The following is a 16,330-nucleotide window of genomic DNA, read 5'->3' as shown; positions in this document are numbered from 1 at the left end:
ATGGGAGAGTACATTTGGGTATCTACCCAAGGATAGAGGCATCATTTCACAATGTCCTGTGAGAAGGCGTAGGAAACACCACCAAGTAGAGATTTTTTCCCATATTAATTATAAAATTACTTTTAAAAAGAGGAGAACAATAGAAGGGCTAATCACAACATTGGTCAGCCTAGCCAATACATAAGGATGGAGATCTTGGCACTTGGCTAGCTCCAACATGTCAAGCTAATTGGACCCCACAAGGGCTACACAGGAAAACTTTGACCTAAAAACCGCAGGCTAAGGAGTAGTAAACCACTTATACAACTAGTCATAATCAATTTGGTGGGAAGTAGGAGATTAGCTTTACCCTATAATCATGTCTTTTGTTTTAAACAAAGTGTTTTGGGGTCCTAATAAGGTTCTCTATTGGAATCTTCTCGATTTGCTTTTTTAAGCAAATCAAAAAGTGTGCAAGTTGACCAAAAGCTAACTATTGCTATTGGAAAAAAGATGGAAAAAACAGGTTTTAAGTGTAGAATCTATTCCAAAATCTGGATCGATTACACGTCATGGAGATCTAACTTTTTACAGTATAGGGCCAGGGCCAGTGTCATGCACTGATCTACGTTCAGGTTGGGCTAGTATTCCTCCAAGTGGGGTTTGACCTAACACAGCATCGGGGCATGTGAGAAATTTTAATTTAGGGGAAAGATAATGGTTGCTGCACTGACACAGAGTTGGGTAAAATGACCGTCATACCCTCTTGAAACCCTTTACAAAATGACCAGAGATGTGGCGATCATTTTGTCTGGCACGACCAGGTGACGTTTTTTCTCCCTTAATTTAGACATTCAAGCCTCCATGTAAGAGACGTAGATAGTGTTTGACAGACCCACCATGGCCCAAAGTTTATCCAGGTTCTGAAATTAGAATAGCTTTGAATTTTGGGTTAGGTTAATCTTGACCCAGCTTGGGCTAAAATTATATGTTAAGTTGTATTACATTACTGGTTAATATATTTAGCATGGACAAAAGAACACTGCCAGGCTACGCTGCGTAGCATATGCTAGCGCCTTCTGTGTCTATCTCTTTCCTCTCTTATGAAATGACATATCTGCCCCCTATTGTGGGAGGAGAGAGATTGACACAGGGAGACTCTAACTTATGCTATACAGCTGGACGGGGAACTCAATCCCAACTATTTATTATCAGTTTTATTTGATCATAAATGAAACAAGTTTAAGATTGTGTAACTTGACATGGATCATTTAACATGTAAACTCCTCACAAGATCGCATTGCCAGGGAATTGTAAAGAATCATTGATATGGTGACCAGTGACCGATAGAGCATTGCCAACTCGATAGGTTTACTTGAGGCCCAACCTAAAAGGAACCAAAGGTTGAGCGGGGCTCTTTGGGTTTCATGGGTCTCAAACACACCACACAAGACTCTCAGGGCCAAGGCCACTCAATGCTACCCCTCAAATTGATGCAACCAACTCAAGGGCTCCAAATCCGGATCGGTTTTTGCAGCTCGGCCAAAATTAGGATTTGCCTCGATTGATTTGGCCGATCCGATTTCGATTCTTTAAACCCTGAACCAACAACACCTTTTGCATCTAATTGAGTGCATGCCCCCCAAGGAGGTCAAGGGATCGATTCTCCTTAATTGCATATTGTAGATTGTTCACTTGTCTTAGCCTTCCCCCTTAGCTTGGAGTTGGCCTATGGACCCATGAATATTATAGATCAAAAAATAACATCAAATGTTTGGAATCATCTAAGGTACAATAAAATTAATTGAAAAATAACCAAAATAGCATTGGAATGTTGACCGGGTCAAAAAATGGTCAAATGACCTTGAAGTCAGTCGGTCAAGACTTTGTGATTACATGTATTTCAAAAAACATGAAAATACGTGTATTCAAAATTGGTTTGAAAATGGTTCAATTTAAACCTTTTTTTTATATAAAAAAATCTATTTTTGGTTCTTTTGGCTAAAATAGTTTCCAATTTTCAATCTATTAGAAAGTACTTGGAAAGAGCTTTTCCACGACACATAAATCATTGAATTTGGATTAGTAGCTATGAATTTTCAAATATATTATAAAATGAGTATTCAAGAAATAAATTTATTTTATTTGGTTTGACCCACAACCGATCCAATCCAAAACCGAATTCGAACCAGATAAACCATACCGGATGAGTCAGCATCATCCATCGCCGACTGATGAACCAACGTTGGATGTAGCTCTATCGATGCACACCCGAAGTTGATGATTCTTTATTGGACGTTGGATTCGAAGAAGTTGCAGAACATGATTTGAAAATATCATGTTTAAATTGAAATGTGCATATATATATCTAACCTTGAGGTCAAAGATTCAAGGCTCGATAGAAGCAAAGATTTTTTTTTTTTTGAACGGGAGGTATCTGGCCTTTGGCCGACTAATCCCCTAGGGCACGTGTACGACCGTGCAATACATACGAATCGGGAGATACTGGGCCCCCCATGTTCACTAGGAAGTTTCGTCTTAGGCGGGTGGCCCCAAGGGGGGAGGCGGAGTCGAACTCAAGACCTTCAGCTTCCTTAGGTCTCGTCCGTTGCCAACTGCGCTGCCCCTTGGGGTTAGAAGCAAAGAAATTTTTTCTTAAGGAAAATTTCACTAAGCCAATGTGTCTTCAAATTAGAGGAAATGATATCTAAGCTAATGGAATATGAGACTGCAGCCTTTGTTAATCTGTGGATGTAGTGGAATATGAGACTGCCAACTTCTGTAAAACAAAAGCATTCAACCCAAAAAACAAAAACAAAAAATGGAACATTCCATTTCTGGCAAGCCATTCCTAGACCTGCAAAATGATTAAGTTGGAAGCTTTGATGCAATATAAGTAACAGCTTGAGTGCAAGTCTATACTATTATACAAACCTGTCACTTGGTATTTCATTAAGTGATCAACATAAATGCATAGAGTCATAGAAAATAGGTACACAGAAGAAAAGTGAAACCAAATTGCAGGAATGGGCTAAAAGTAGAAAGGCCACTAGAAACAGCAAAATGAAACACACAGAGAGTTCAAAAGTAACACAAGTAAAAGAAAAAGAAATTGGATACAAGGAAGAAACCAGAAATGAGGTTACACTTACTGTCTTAATTTTTCATTGATCTTGCATGCTTTCGACCTGTCAACGAATTAGAAAGCAACATAGAAAGAACCTAAGGAAATTGTAACAGAGGTTGATATTATTCTTAAGACATCTAAATGCTGCAGCATAACTTAAGATCAGTCTAATAGAGACATGACCAAACATCATAGTACAAGCTGACACATTTGTTAACTCAGGGTGCTGTATCTTTTCAGTGGGTTTTTCCTCTGCTTAGGAAACCCACCTGCTCGAATTTGTTTCAGAAGACATTCCCATCATCTTAATGAAAAAAAATTAAAAAGAAGCAAAGAAAGAGTTATTTGATGCCTGCATATTCATTTAAGTACACATTACATATTAGCAAAGCATTGAAGTAAGTGTTACACTTGCCAATAAGGCCATACCAACACCAAACACTTTAGGTGAGATCGTATTCTCCTCCTGAAATGATTGACCAGATGCAAACAAAAATGGTGCAAAGTAAATGCTCAAACATAAAACATGAAAATTTCAAAGCATGCAAAGCTACATAACCCCACACAGCAATTATTATAGAAAAAATCCTAATGAGGTTGTAGAAATCTAAGGAGAGAGAGAGAGAGAGACATTATAAAGAAGGGCACTAGCCATTAGGTGGCAAGTTGGCAATGACAGCAAGATTGACATGAGGCAAGATCCTTGGATTTATAGTACTGAAGGATTCTCGCCAACTCAGCAACACCCAAACTAATCTCAATCCACAAAAGTGGCAGAGCTAATTAGACAGAGTTCGAAGACATGGGGGACAACTATGCTCAGGAAGTAACCCAACTCTAAGAGTTCCTGTAAATGTTTCTGGGGAAGAGGATAGACTAACATGGGACCCGGATAAGAGGGGCAAATTCAGTGCAAATTGGCCTACTGTCCAACTAGAGGTCTTCATCCTCAAGTTCTTCTAATCCAATTTGGAAGAAAATCTAAAATTATTATTATGATTGGGGATCCAAGGAGTTTTGGCAGTAACTGTGACATTCATATAAGAATTCCAAGCAAGCAATTTGTGAGAATAAGGTCGAATCACCCATTCATGCATTGTTCTATAGCGATCATGACAAGGCAACATGGTTCCAATGTACTCAAAAACTCGGAGAAAATGATTTCCTAGGTCAGACTTTTGAGTAAATTTCTCATTTTCTGGAGCAGTTCAACCAAAGAATATGATGTATCAGAAGCAATGTGGCCTGGTCTTCCGCATGCTGGCAAATTTGGAAGAATTAAAATACTGCATCAATGGAGTCTAAGGAGGTGAAGCATTCTGAAAGTGGTTGACATTTCTGTAGCTCAGGTCAATTAGTATTGTGCTGAGTTCCAATCCAAAAAAAAGACGGGTGAATATCAGAGATCAATCAGGACAGTTCGTGGCTGCAAAATGTTCTTGGGGCCCTAAGGCGTCTCCCATTTGTTCTTCTCTCTGACTGTAATGCTCTTCATGACCCTTGAATTTTCTTATTATCAATGAAACCTTACTTTTCTTACTTTTTAGATTTAGTGGTAGCATAACAGATCTTTACACATATTAGCTTCATCCCCTTCTGCTATTCGAACTTGGTAGCACCCCAAGTGTACGTCCAGCTTCGAGAATATCTCGCACTCCCCAATTGATCAAAAAGATCTGCAATAAGGGATGAGCTCTTTGTTTTGTGGTAAAGATCTCTCCACACCAAGGAACCGAATCACAATGGATCGAATCCCTCCTTTTCCTTCCAATTTGTGAGATTACCCCTTACCCAGGCCTGGCAAAATGTTCCTCTTGCATCTGCCAAAAGACAACAATGATGCAAAGATTGGAAGCCCAAAACAGTTAACACCATTTCCATAACTGAGATCAGTGGATTTTTTTTAATTGTAATGGCCCAACCAACTGTTAACAAAATGCCTGAAATTTCAAATAGAATCTGACAACAGATCAGTGGATTTTTGTAATTGTAATGGCCCAACCAACTGTTAACAAAATGCCTGAAATTTCTAATAGAATCTGACAACAGAATACCCAAATCTGTAAATAATCCCCACAAATTAAAGCTCAAAGATTAAAAAGTAATATATTCACCAGTTAGCATCTGAGACGCCGCCCCCCCCCCCCCCCAAAAAAAAAATAATATAAACACATAAGTCAACCTTCCTACTTGTTTTCCAGAGATCAAATGGAAGCAAGATAGTCAATGATTTCAGAAGAGGCTCTTGCTGAATTTCTCTTATTAACTTTGAAAGACGATGCAAACCATAGCAGAATTCACACATTATTAGCTTCCCCTGCAGTGGAAAGGTTAGTGATAAACCCTTAAAAGGGGGGGGGGGGGGAAGGGAGATCCAAAAAATGAAATGAAGCATAAGAATCAATGAGAAGAGGTTGACAAGATCAAGTCCTATGAAAACCACTGTAACTTTGCATGATTATCTTCCATCAATCAACACTACATTGCACTAGGGGATCCCACCCAGACTTGGAGTAAGGAAGATCAATATTGGCTTGGAAGAAAATGGTTTCTGAGGAATACAATCAACTCCCAGAACTCCAAAATTGTGACTCCAAGAAGGACATTGCACTGCCAGTACAGAGCAGCACGGGCATGCAAATGATGGCATTGACAGGTATTGGTCTATGATCACAGAGAAGGGGTTCATCTGGATGAAATCAGGGCTCCATGGAAGAATACTGAGAATAGCGTATTTTGTAAATGGGACTCAGTAAGTGGATTTTACATCCATGAAAAATTTGGTCGACAACCACATTAAGTCATTTTTCCTTAGGAAGGTACTTGATATATTTGGTAATTCTACCCATTAGGATATGTTGGGAACTTCATATAAGGAGTGTCACTTCAGTCAGGGCAATTGATGAATTTTCGATAAGGCTAAAACCACAACCAATCCAATTTAGTTCAAATCAGTCTGATTTTTTCATGGAATAGCTCAAGTTGCACCCTTAGTTCCCTTGACAGGTCACCTATCAAATTTAGTGACATACTTTGTCTACCATGTCTAGGATTTTCTCCTTGTTTTCTCAACCTTCCATGTTCTTCATCGAGAATTAACTTTTCTAAACAATTTTCAAGTATTATTTCTACAAGTGAAAACATCAAATAAAATTGAAAATCAACCCATGATTAGAGGATGTTGTGTTCTATGTTCACAAACATGGTCAAATGATAGAATTAGCCAAGAGCATTAAGGTGTTCCAAGGACCTCTCTTTCTAGGTTACCCACCCCCTCCCTTCAATTCTTTCTTATCTAAAAAATTGCTGATGTCATCAGAAGAAGTGCTGCCCAAACCACTAGAGATGTTCCTTATAAATAAAGTAGTATTCAATTGGCAAACATATGTAATAGGTATTGACAAATACACTTGGTTCCAAAGTTTGCACAACTACGGGTACAAGTACAAATACACCTAAAAAGGATTAGCACAATAAAGTACAACAGGTTTTATTCTTTAAAATAACAAAAGGTAATTATTACATTCAATAGCTGTAATGAATAAAAAATTTCAAAGCAAAGATGCAGGTCTCAGCATCGATATGCTTCATCTTTGACAAAATACACTTGGTTTCAATGTTTGCACAACTACGGGTACAAGTACAAATACCCCAGAAAATGAAAAGCACAATAAAATACAACAGGTTTTATTCTTAAAAAGAAAAAAAGTAATTACTACTTTTAATAGCTGTAATGAATAAAAATTTGCAAAGCAAAGATGCAGGTCTCAGCACCAATATGCTTGATCTTTGACGGCATATCTGCTTTCTTTGTCTTTTATAGTGCTTCCCTTGTAATCAAGCGTCCATTTCTCGAATGTACAGTTGGTGAAGTCATAGTAGCCGCCATGAATAGAGAGAAAACCTTTACACAATCGTTCTTCTATCCATGGGTAAGTTAGCAAGTTCGCTAGTGAACAATTTACTGACTCCTGTAACATACAAAATATAACTCATTTCAGCAAGCAATAGGGCAAACCTCAAGTAAATTTGATAAATGAACATCTCTGGCTCTGTGTGTATGTGAAGAACATAGAAATATTACCCTACCACCTATTGCTTCATCTTAAAACCACTCTAACCTCATAAGTATAAAGTTTGTTGACAGAAAATATATGGAATTATTATATCAAGAGGACTTATTGTAGTATGTATTGAGTGATGGAAGATTGAAAGCATAGAACAGACCTTCTCACAATGTCTACATTGCTGATCAAAGCAGAGGTGGGCAGCAGCAGCCTTTGCGCTTAACCTCGCAGGTTTCCCAATAACAACCCACTTTTTTATCAAGCTACTGGTAAACAGAAATTAACGGAAATCAGAAATTAGTAAAGGTCATTGAATATACTAATGTTCTCCAAGATAATCATAGGAAGCTATCCCGCCAAACCTTGAATCTTCTTCGTCTTGCATACTCATTAGTGCTTGAATACCTCCACAACAGCTGTGACCAATTACTAATATATTTTTAACCTACAAATAATAGAACCCATTATAATTCTTGATTCTTATGGAAAGAGCAAAACCTAGACTTATAGATTGAGGGAAGAAAATGTTATCCAAATATGATTGTTGGACGTTTAATTAAATACACATCACTTATAGTGTGACCTATGAGTGACCTAACTACAGCAGTGCAACCTTTCTACCAAAAATAAAATAAAAAACACCACAGAAACATAATGTGTATGCCTGTCTCCCTCTCCCCCCAGGTGTGTTGGGTTGGAGCTATAAAAAGAAGGTAGAATCATTAACAACATATGCATATGAATATGACACAAAATACTTACCTCCAGTGAATTCACAGCAAATTCAAGCGCAGCATTAGTTTCTGATGGCCCTCTCTGTAAAAGATGGAATGCAAGTTGAGTCTTTTTTTTTTCAAGTTACTTAAGATAGATCTCTGAACTTTTCAAACAAAAATAAACTAGTATAAAAAAGCATTACAGCTAAGAAGATGGAGACAAAACAGAAGAAATGCATCACAATTAATACCTCAAATGGGGGAACCAGATTTGCCACATTTCGAATCATAAAGGCCTCTCCAGGTTGAAACCCCAGGATGTTAGAAGGGCATACTCTAGAGTCTGCACAAGCAATAACCATGAACTGTTGCTCAAGTTGTTAGTTCACACGAAATTATCCAAGTCAGTTACCAACAAAAATAAGGCATATCATTATGGGCTACTCCCTTCTTTATCAGATTTAGAAATGAACACACAGGGTAAAGAGAGATGACCTAATATTTTTAACTCGCATCAAAACAAGAACAGGAAAGAAGCCTAGTTAGGTTATCACCTTGGGTGCTTGAGCTTTTGCAAGGACTTCAAAATGCTCTGAATTTTCCCTGTTCAAAAGTATGTTCGGTTAATGGAAATACTAATCAGTCTCCAGGGTAGAAAACCTCTATTGCCACCAGATGCTACTCACAAGTATTTGTGCTTTTTGAAATTCAAGAATCTATGTTTCAAGTCAGCAAACACATCTAAACCATCCTCAACTTCATCTACAGTCTCCATTTTATTGCTTGTAATTTGTTGTGTCATTTCTCTAGAAGCCTCCACTCGCAAAGGTTGATTATTCCTACAAATAGAGAATTCAAACAATAGAGAAGCATAAAGTGGATTTCGTAGTATGTATTAGGATCCAAAGAGATCAACAATAGAATCACAAAGCATAGGCGACTCAGACAAAAAAAAATGTATATGTACTTATTTCTTGGCATCATGCCGAAGGTTGCATTGAAGTCTGTAATCTTAAAAGTACATTTTTCCTATAAATAGATAATCAAAAGATCAATATTAGAAGCTTGAGATATCATGCCACGGAAACCCAAGAAATTTCATAAAATTTTTACTGTCTATGGGCGGGATTCAGGATTGAGAGGATAAGAGATAATAAAACAAAAACATGAAAATCTAAAGGCAACCTGAATGGCTGAATCACTATTGTGAGAAATAAAAGGCATAATCAGCCAAAAACATGACTCATTAATGCTATCAATAGATAACTAATTAAATCACCCATAACTCAAGTTTTTGAAAAAGATCATTCCGTAGAGACATATATCACAAATAGCTATCATCTGAATGTAAATTAAGAGGATCACATAAAAAATAGAAATTAGTAAACTAAAACTACGAGTTTTAATGAAACAAACACTCATCCATTAATTTGATGGAGCAAATTATAGAAATTGATGGAATTTAGATGAGCAACAAATTTAGGAAACAAAGCAAAATTATGGTTTTCTACCTTTAAAGTAACTGGATTTTTTCTCAACTATCTTTTAGAACACAAGAAGTTTCAACATAACCACTCCTCAACTTATATTTTTAAAATATGTGCAGAAATTTATGCTAGAGCACCAGTGAATGTAACAGATTTTCTCAGACCAAAAGCTTCTTTTTTTGTTCCCCCCCCTTCTGCAACCAAAAATTAGAGGAAGATTGTAAGACTTACTTGACTGAAACCAATAATCCTAGATGCTTATCACTAGTTTTTTCCGATCTCTTCAGGGAACCATAAATCTGCAGCAAAAAGAGATCAGCAGAGATAATAAAAATAAAAAAAATAAAAAAAAACAAGAAAACAAAGGTAGCATTCCGTATAGTTTTTCATTTCCTCAGTTTCACTTCCAAAAGAAAAATTGAACTTTCTAATTATTAAATAAAAATTAAGGCAACCTATGGTATGCTTTTTCCTTTCTCATGTTAGTCTTGGAATGGATTTTTGGACAAATTAATTCTTAATCTGCAACCGAGACCCCTTTCTCAAGTTCGGACAGACGAAAAGCTTTAATTTTTCCCCAACACTCTATGAAGCCAGCGAAACCAGAGACATCATTGTCTGGGGTTCCCAGGACAGGTATTGGAGAATTTAAGTTGGAATTGCTGAAATTAAGTTGAAGCCATGACCTAGTGAGAATTGAGTCAAAAGACTTTGACTGAACAGAGACGATGGAGGAATTAGTTGCGGAGTAGGAGAGATATCGAAAAGCAATCTATGGCAGAGAAGAGTTGCAGGGTTCTCATTTCTCTTGAAACAAAAAATTTATACCTGAAAAAAAAAATAAAAAAATCTTGGGATGGGGGGGAGGAGAGATGGAGAAGCCATTTCTGGCTCAAAAAGAGGAACTAAAATCTATATCAAACGCTAACCAATAGAGCGAAGAAGGGAAGATGCTTGAAAACTTACACTGGTAATCCCAATTGAAGATCTCGCAAGACCCACATAGGAATTGGTGGGGCGAGCAATGGAGGACCTGAACAAAGAATCCTGATACAGAGGTTGAGCTGCCATTTTAGATCCCACCAAAAGGGTTTTCGATCTACAAATGGAGAAAGCAGTTAAAGAATCTGGATGAACGTAATGAAGAAGACGGACGAGGTGGTGGGTGTTAATGTTCTTATGATCCCTATTTTGTCTCCAAAAATGGCGAAGAAACCGAAGATGGAGGTGGGTGTTAGGATTACTGTTTGGTCTCCAAAAATGGCGGAGATACCGAAGCAAATAAAAGTATTTAAATGGGCAACTAGTACTTGAACGGTGGAAGACCATTAAGAGACAGCTAACATGCGCCGGTGGCACACAAACTTTTTATAGTATATGTGTATCTACTGTTCTGACTTCTGATCAACTTTTTTCCTCTGTACCATGAATGGACCAAAGAACAAGAAGATAAACAACAACCATGGAGGAATTACAGAACAGGCAACTAAAGTGATTCCAATTTTGTTGGATCTTCCATGGAATTGGAAACTACTTTTTATGAGGAAATTCATATAAGTTCTTCTTAGAGTGGTCATGACGTCATGGCAGTATGTGGTTTTTTGTATTGGTCGATTCATCATTTTATCGTTTATAAGGGATAAGGTGTTATGATCTGACGTGTTGATCAAACCCGTGACCCATCTCTCTCTCTCTCTCTTTTCCTTTGAGGTCAGCCATTTTCGTATCTGCTACGTTTGACAAGTGTTCCTTAATGTTTTGATCCACCAGATTTGACTATTGGATTGATAACGGAATCTGGGCTTAGACCCGGTTCGGATTTTGGCACCCACCCATGAGGTAGTCGAGTGGACCTGGGTAGGCCTTCGGTCTTTTTCTTTACAAAAGTTTTTCAACATATCTAGAGATTATAGACGATCGTTAACATTTGTGAAGCTTATAATCGAACAAAAATTGGCTGGGTATTTCGGAAAAAGTAAAGCCTAAGAGGGTATTTGTGAACCCAAAAGGTAGATGGATTATTTCAAGTTTACACCTACGATTATGGGTTGTAGGAACATTGCAGCCAAATTTTTTACCTTGTAACCATTCTTGTTCGAGATCCTCTTTCGTTGTATTCATTTTCATTTAGAAGTAATACCCCATGTGGTGTTGATTTGTTTACATAAATAAAATGACTATGAGATGGGATCTGGATCGGTTCACATCGGTTTTCATTGGGATTCTATTTTAACCATGGTTTCAAAATTGAAATTAGATCAACAATCTATCATTCAGATTAAAATCAACCGTGACTGATCCTGATTCTGACCGTTTTAAAACAGTCAGTTCTATGGTACAGTGAGGGTTATCCCAGTACTGATGCAGGATCTACATGACCAAACAGCGATCACTTGCTCATATATATATATATATATAAATATATAAATTATATCTGTACATATGTATATGATATTTATATATATTATATCTATACTCTATGGTGGCGGTTTCCTATAACCATGGCTACATATACAGCGAGGGTGATAATATAGCCACGGTTTTTTTGGAAGCGCAACAATTGGTATAAATACAGCCATGGTTTTAATTAACCTCGGTTGAATACAGGAAATATAACAGCGGTTAAAATAAACCGCCATTAGAAGTCCACACTAAACTAATTAAAGGCAACTGTATGGCTTATATTACCTTTTTGCATTCCCGCTTTTTCTTTTCTCTCCCGCATGTTTATTCTTTCTACGTTGAAACCCAAACCCTACCCCGTGGTTCTCTGATTTCTATATTGCTCCCACTCTGTCTCACTCTGATCTCTCTCTCTAGTTCTCAATTTCTCACTGAAACTGATGCAGCAATGACTCTCTGTTGGGCCAAGGCAGGGTTGTATCTGCCCAAAATTTCTGGTTTATTCAAACCCATATCAAGTAGCATTATGCCAGCCCAATCTGCGACATCGTCCAGCAGCATAAAAGATTTATTTCCAGAAATAAAGTAGGAGATCGATCAGTTATATTTTGGAGAGTTTTTGCAATCAAGTTTGCCGATTTGTAGGAAGATAGTTTACAGATTTATTTCCATATTTCCCAGATTTCCTTGCTTGTTAAGGAGGGGATAATGATTAGATCATGTGGGCCCCATGGCCTGCTAGCTTGGAGATAATTTACAAGATTGTGTGGGCTCATGGCCAACTACTATTAAAGACCAATGGTGGAAGGCTGTTGGATAGATTAGTCTTTGTTTCTAATTAGTATATTATTCAGTTATTTGATCCAATTAGAGTTAGAGATAATTTAGGATTATTTTCTTTATTGCGGTCAAGACTAAAGAAGAAGTATCTACCTAGATTTTGTGGGCTCATGACTGCTTGCGTGGAGTACTTTGAATCCATGAAGGTTGCTTCCTTGCCTGGGGTTTTAGAAGTTTATCATTTTAGTTATTTTCCAGATTAGGAATAGAAGTTTTATTTTAATTAGATTTTTGTTTTGAGATATTCTTAGATGAACCTAGGATGTAATCAGTTGGAGTTATAAATAAAAGAATAGGCTGATATCCAGCCAAGTCAAGTTTGAGAAAAAGATTGAGCTTAGTTAAAGCCATTAATGGCTGTGAGAGACGGGTATGGTGAGAGGACCACCTGGGAGAGAGTAGGATACTCGATCCAATCTTAGTCTCTTCTTCTTTGTTTCTATTTCAATCGATTTCATCTTGTGATTTGTTACAAATGTATCAATTGTTGGCCAGTTTTTGAAGACCAAATCAGCATTAACTTTGTTCAAGAAGATCCTGCCTGGGGCAATGTCCTTTGTGAACCAGCCTATTAGGAACTTTGCAAGCCCCTCCGTGAAACCATACATCTCATTCTCTGATATGTATTTCGCTCTCAACCTCTCTCTCTCTCTCTCTCTCTGTGTTATCTCTCTCACTCAAACCGGCGATGCATTTTAGGGCTTCACAACAGCTCAAAGTGGACTTTTGGTTTGGAGCGTACAACTCAAATTAGAGAGATCTGTAGGTTGCATTCCCTGGAAAGCTGTTGGAGGTTTCTAATCTTTATTTTTTTTTTTCTGATGATGTTGCATCATCTACCTATTCTGTAACTCTTTTGAGATTGTTTTTGGTTGTTTGATACAAACTTTTGAAAATGCAAATGATGGAATTTTTTGAAAATGACAAACCAAAAATTTTCTCACTAACAGTGAAGTCACAGTCTAATTACTCATCTAATATTTTTTATTTTTACAAATATTTCAAATTGATGGAATATTTGCTGAAATTTTCCAGGGAGGTTCCTCTTCCTCTAAGTCATCTTCTCCCAATGGTCCAAGCGCTTCTGCTTAGTAGACTACTACTAATTTCTCCCAATCCACTACTAGCTCCCATTCTTGCACTCTTGTATATATTATCATGTGCTAACCTGTTGGTGTTGGTCTTTTTTACTTTACTATATTGTAATACAGACTATGTAGATTTGAGTTCTGCATCTGTTATTACTTACTAGTGATGGTTTTGCTTTGTTTTTGTACGCCGTTGAATCATTGAACTACCTTTCTTCTCCCCTCCTCCCCCCTGCCCCCTTAATTCCTTGTTTTTGTACGCCATTGAATCATTGAACTACCTTTCTTGTTATTTGATGAGGGAATGGACAAGCTATCAAGTTACACCCACATGGGCTTTCCCACTTGGAAGTCAAATTTTTTTTTTTTTTGGTAAAATATTTGGAAGTCAATTGAGTCTCAACTGTTTATGCCCTCCACTCCCCTCAACGTTTACTGTTTTTTGTGTTTGGAATCATGATGATAGAGATTGAGTTAATTCAATTCCTTCTAGTGCATGTTGTCCACGTGATAAGGAGTCCAGCACCATCTTAAATTCTGAAATTCATATATGTTATTGTCTTCTTATTGTGTTGCTGTAATACAAAATTCATATATGTTGTCTTCTTATTGTATTGCTGAAATACATGTGTAGAGAGTTCAGTCCATGTAGATAAAGTTCCATGGCAAAGCCTCTGTTTCTGCTGAAATCATCAAAATGGGAGCTTCAATGCTGACATTGGTATTTAAGAATCCATGTGCCATGTGAATGATATATTTAGTAATGCTGAAATCATCAAAATGGGAACGTCAATGCTGAAATTGGTATATAATAATCCATATTCCATGTGAATGATATATTTAGTAATGTTAGTTATCATTTAGTGATGCTTGTTATCTTTTGTGAATGATATTTCTAATTAATTTTTGTTGTATTCTAGGTATGATTATGAGGCTTTTCCCGGTCCCATTGCTACAACGTGCTTCACCTTCTAACTCTTCTGAATGGAGTGATGGACCAAAGACAATCAACTGATTGCCTTTCTGAATGGAGTGATGGATCAAAAGCCAATCAACTGGTTGCCTCCTTTGAATGGAGTGATGGGACCAAAGGCAATCAGATGGGTAGAAGCATGGACTCATCTGAATGGAGTGATGGACTAAGCCAATCAAATGGGCCAATCAAATGGGTAGGCATGGGTGGAAGCATGGACTCTTCTGAATGGATGGACTAGTGGACCAAAGGCAATTAAATTTCTGAATAGAGTGGTGGACCAAAGGCAATCAAATGGATGGACTCTTCTTAATGAAGTGATGGGCTAAAGGCAACCAAATGGATGGACTCTTCTGAATGAAGTGATGGGCCAAAAACAATCAAATAGTGGGTATGGGCTCTTCTAAATGAAGTGATGGATCAAAGACAATCAAATGAATAAGCTCTTTTGAATGGAATGTTGTATCAAAGGCAATCAAATGGATGAACTGGCATGGGCTCTACTAAATGAAGTAGTGGACTAAAGGCAATCAAATGAATAAACTCTTTTGAATGGAGTGTTGGATCAAAGGCAATCAAATGGATGAACTGGAGCAAAGGCTTTTCACTTATATAATTGGTTTAAACAGTTTCTACGATAGAAACTGTTACTAAACTGTTTATTAAACAGTTTAATTTTTAAACTAAAATCCAACCATTTAATAAACGGTTTGTTGGTTTCAATAAATGATTCGATTCGATTTCAGTAAGCAGTTTTTGTTTGATTTTGACATCCTTAATCTCTTGATACTAGATGCATACAAGTTACCAAACTACTATAACTCTTAGTGCTTTACTTATTGACTCTTTACCTCATTCTCAATAGCTACATAATTCACACATCATAACCTTTTTATTATCTTGTAGTTGGATTGTAAAGTTTCAATTGACCAACAATCTTTTTATTGTCACGTCCAAGTCATTCCTCTTTTGGATTGCCTTCGATTCAACAAGAGTGATCTCTCTCTCTCTCTCTCTATAAAAACTCTTAATAAAGTTTTTAGTGAACAACCCAGCATGGCATGTATTAGTTTTGTGTCACTTCCTTCAAAGAGGACCTTTCGCATGATGTATGACCTTCAACATTATTCAAATACTATTTTTGTGATAACAATGTATATTATTCCTTTTACACATTATTTAAATGCCATTTTTGTGATAAACAATGCCCACCCATAGAGGACGGTTCACCCACTGTCCTAGGGTTTTAGTATGTCTCAAAATACCTTCCTAATTGTTAGATTTAAAATATATTTTATTTTATTTTAAGTTTCAAAATTTTTTGATTGCTTTGTTATGGTGTGAGACCCATGTGATCAAAGAAGTAATTCCAAAGGTTGTAACATTCTATGGGTACCCTAAAGTCTATTCATGGTCACTATCATGAGTGGGAAGGTGGGTCAAGGATATTGAATGAGATTGATTTCTCAATTCATGGCCATAGGTGATGTCTCTCCCTTTATGGGTATTAAGGCCTTTATGGTCCTTAGTGGAGAGAATGACCATTTTATGGGGTTTTAAGGCCTTTATGGTCTTAGTGGAGAATGAATGAATTTTAAGGTCATTCATGACCCTTAGTGGGGAATGACCATGAATTTGGAATTAACCTCC

At 37.1% G+C, this 16,330-nt stretch overlaps 1 protein-coding gene across 3 annotated transcripts; it reads right to left on the bottom strand.

Moving 5' to 3' along the window:
• Positions 1-6,756: 6,756 nt before the first annotated feature.
• Positions 6,757-10,695, bottom strand: LOC122652991 (beta carbonic anhydrase 5, chloroplastic). 3 transcript variants are annotated; one of them, XM_043846895.1, is made up of 10 exons: positions 10,343-10,534; positions 9,608-9,675; positions 8,857-8,918; positions 8,576-8,728; positions 8,444-8,492; positions 8,141-8,254; positions 7,936-7,989; positions 7,536-7,618; positions 7,334-7,439; positions 6,757-7,077 (listed from the first exon to the last, which is right to left on the bottom strand). In XM_043846895.1, the coding sequence occupies exons 3-10, from the start codon at positions 8,871-8,873 to the stop codon at positions 6,874-6,876; spliced, it is 780 nt and encodes a 259-aa protein (XP_043702830.1). In that variant the 5' UTR covers positions 8,874-8,918; positions 9,608-9,675; positions 10,343-10,534; the 3' UTR covers positions 6,757-6,873. The 3 variants fall into 3 exon arrangements, with proteins under 3 accessions (XP_043702830.1, XP_043702829.1, XP_043702828.1); XM_043846894.1 differs by lacking the exon at positions 8,857-8,918 and having other exon boundaries at positions 7,334-7,436; positions 10,343-10,695; XM_043846893.1 differs by lacking the exon at positions 8,857-8,918 and having other exon boundaries at positions 10,343-10,693.
• Positions 10,696-16,330: the final 5,635 nt, after the last annotated feature.

The sequence above is a fragment of the Telopea speciosissima genome, chromosome 2, assembly GCF_018873765.1.
Source record: "Telopea speciosissima isolate NSW1024214 ecotype Mountain lineage chromosome 2, Tspe_v1, whole genome shotgun sequence".
NCBI lineage: Eukaryota > Viridiplantae > Streptophyta > Magnoliopsida > Proteales > Proteaceae > Telopea > Telopea speciosissima.
This window is presented reverse-complemented; position numbering and strand designations above follow the sequence as displayed.

What these genes read in the sequence shown, in the direction of transcription:
- LOC122652991 (XM_043846893.1), bottom strand. Translation starts at nt 10,447, where the DNA reads ATGGCAGCTCAACCTCTGTATCAGGATTCTTTGTTCAGGTCCTCCATT. An exon ending in CTTCAATTGGGATTACCAGT is followed by an intron (nt 9,676 to 10,342) that starts GTAAGTTTTCAA and finishes TTTTTGCTGCAG; the next exon opens with ATTTATGGTTCCCTGAAGAG. An exon ending in AATGTAGACATTGTGAGAAG is followed by an intron (nt 7,078 to 7,333) that starts GTCTGTTCTATG and finishes TGTATGTTACAG; the next exon opens with GAGTCAGTAAATTGTTCACT.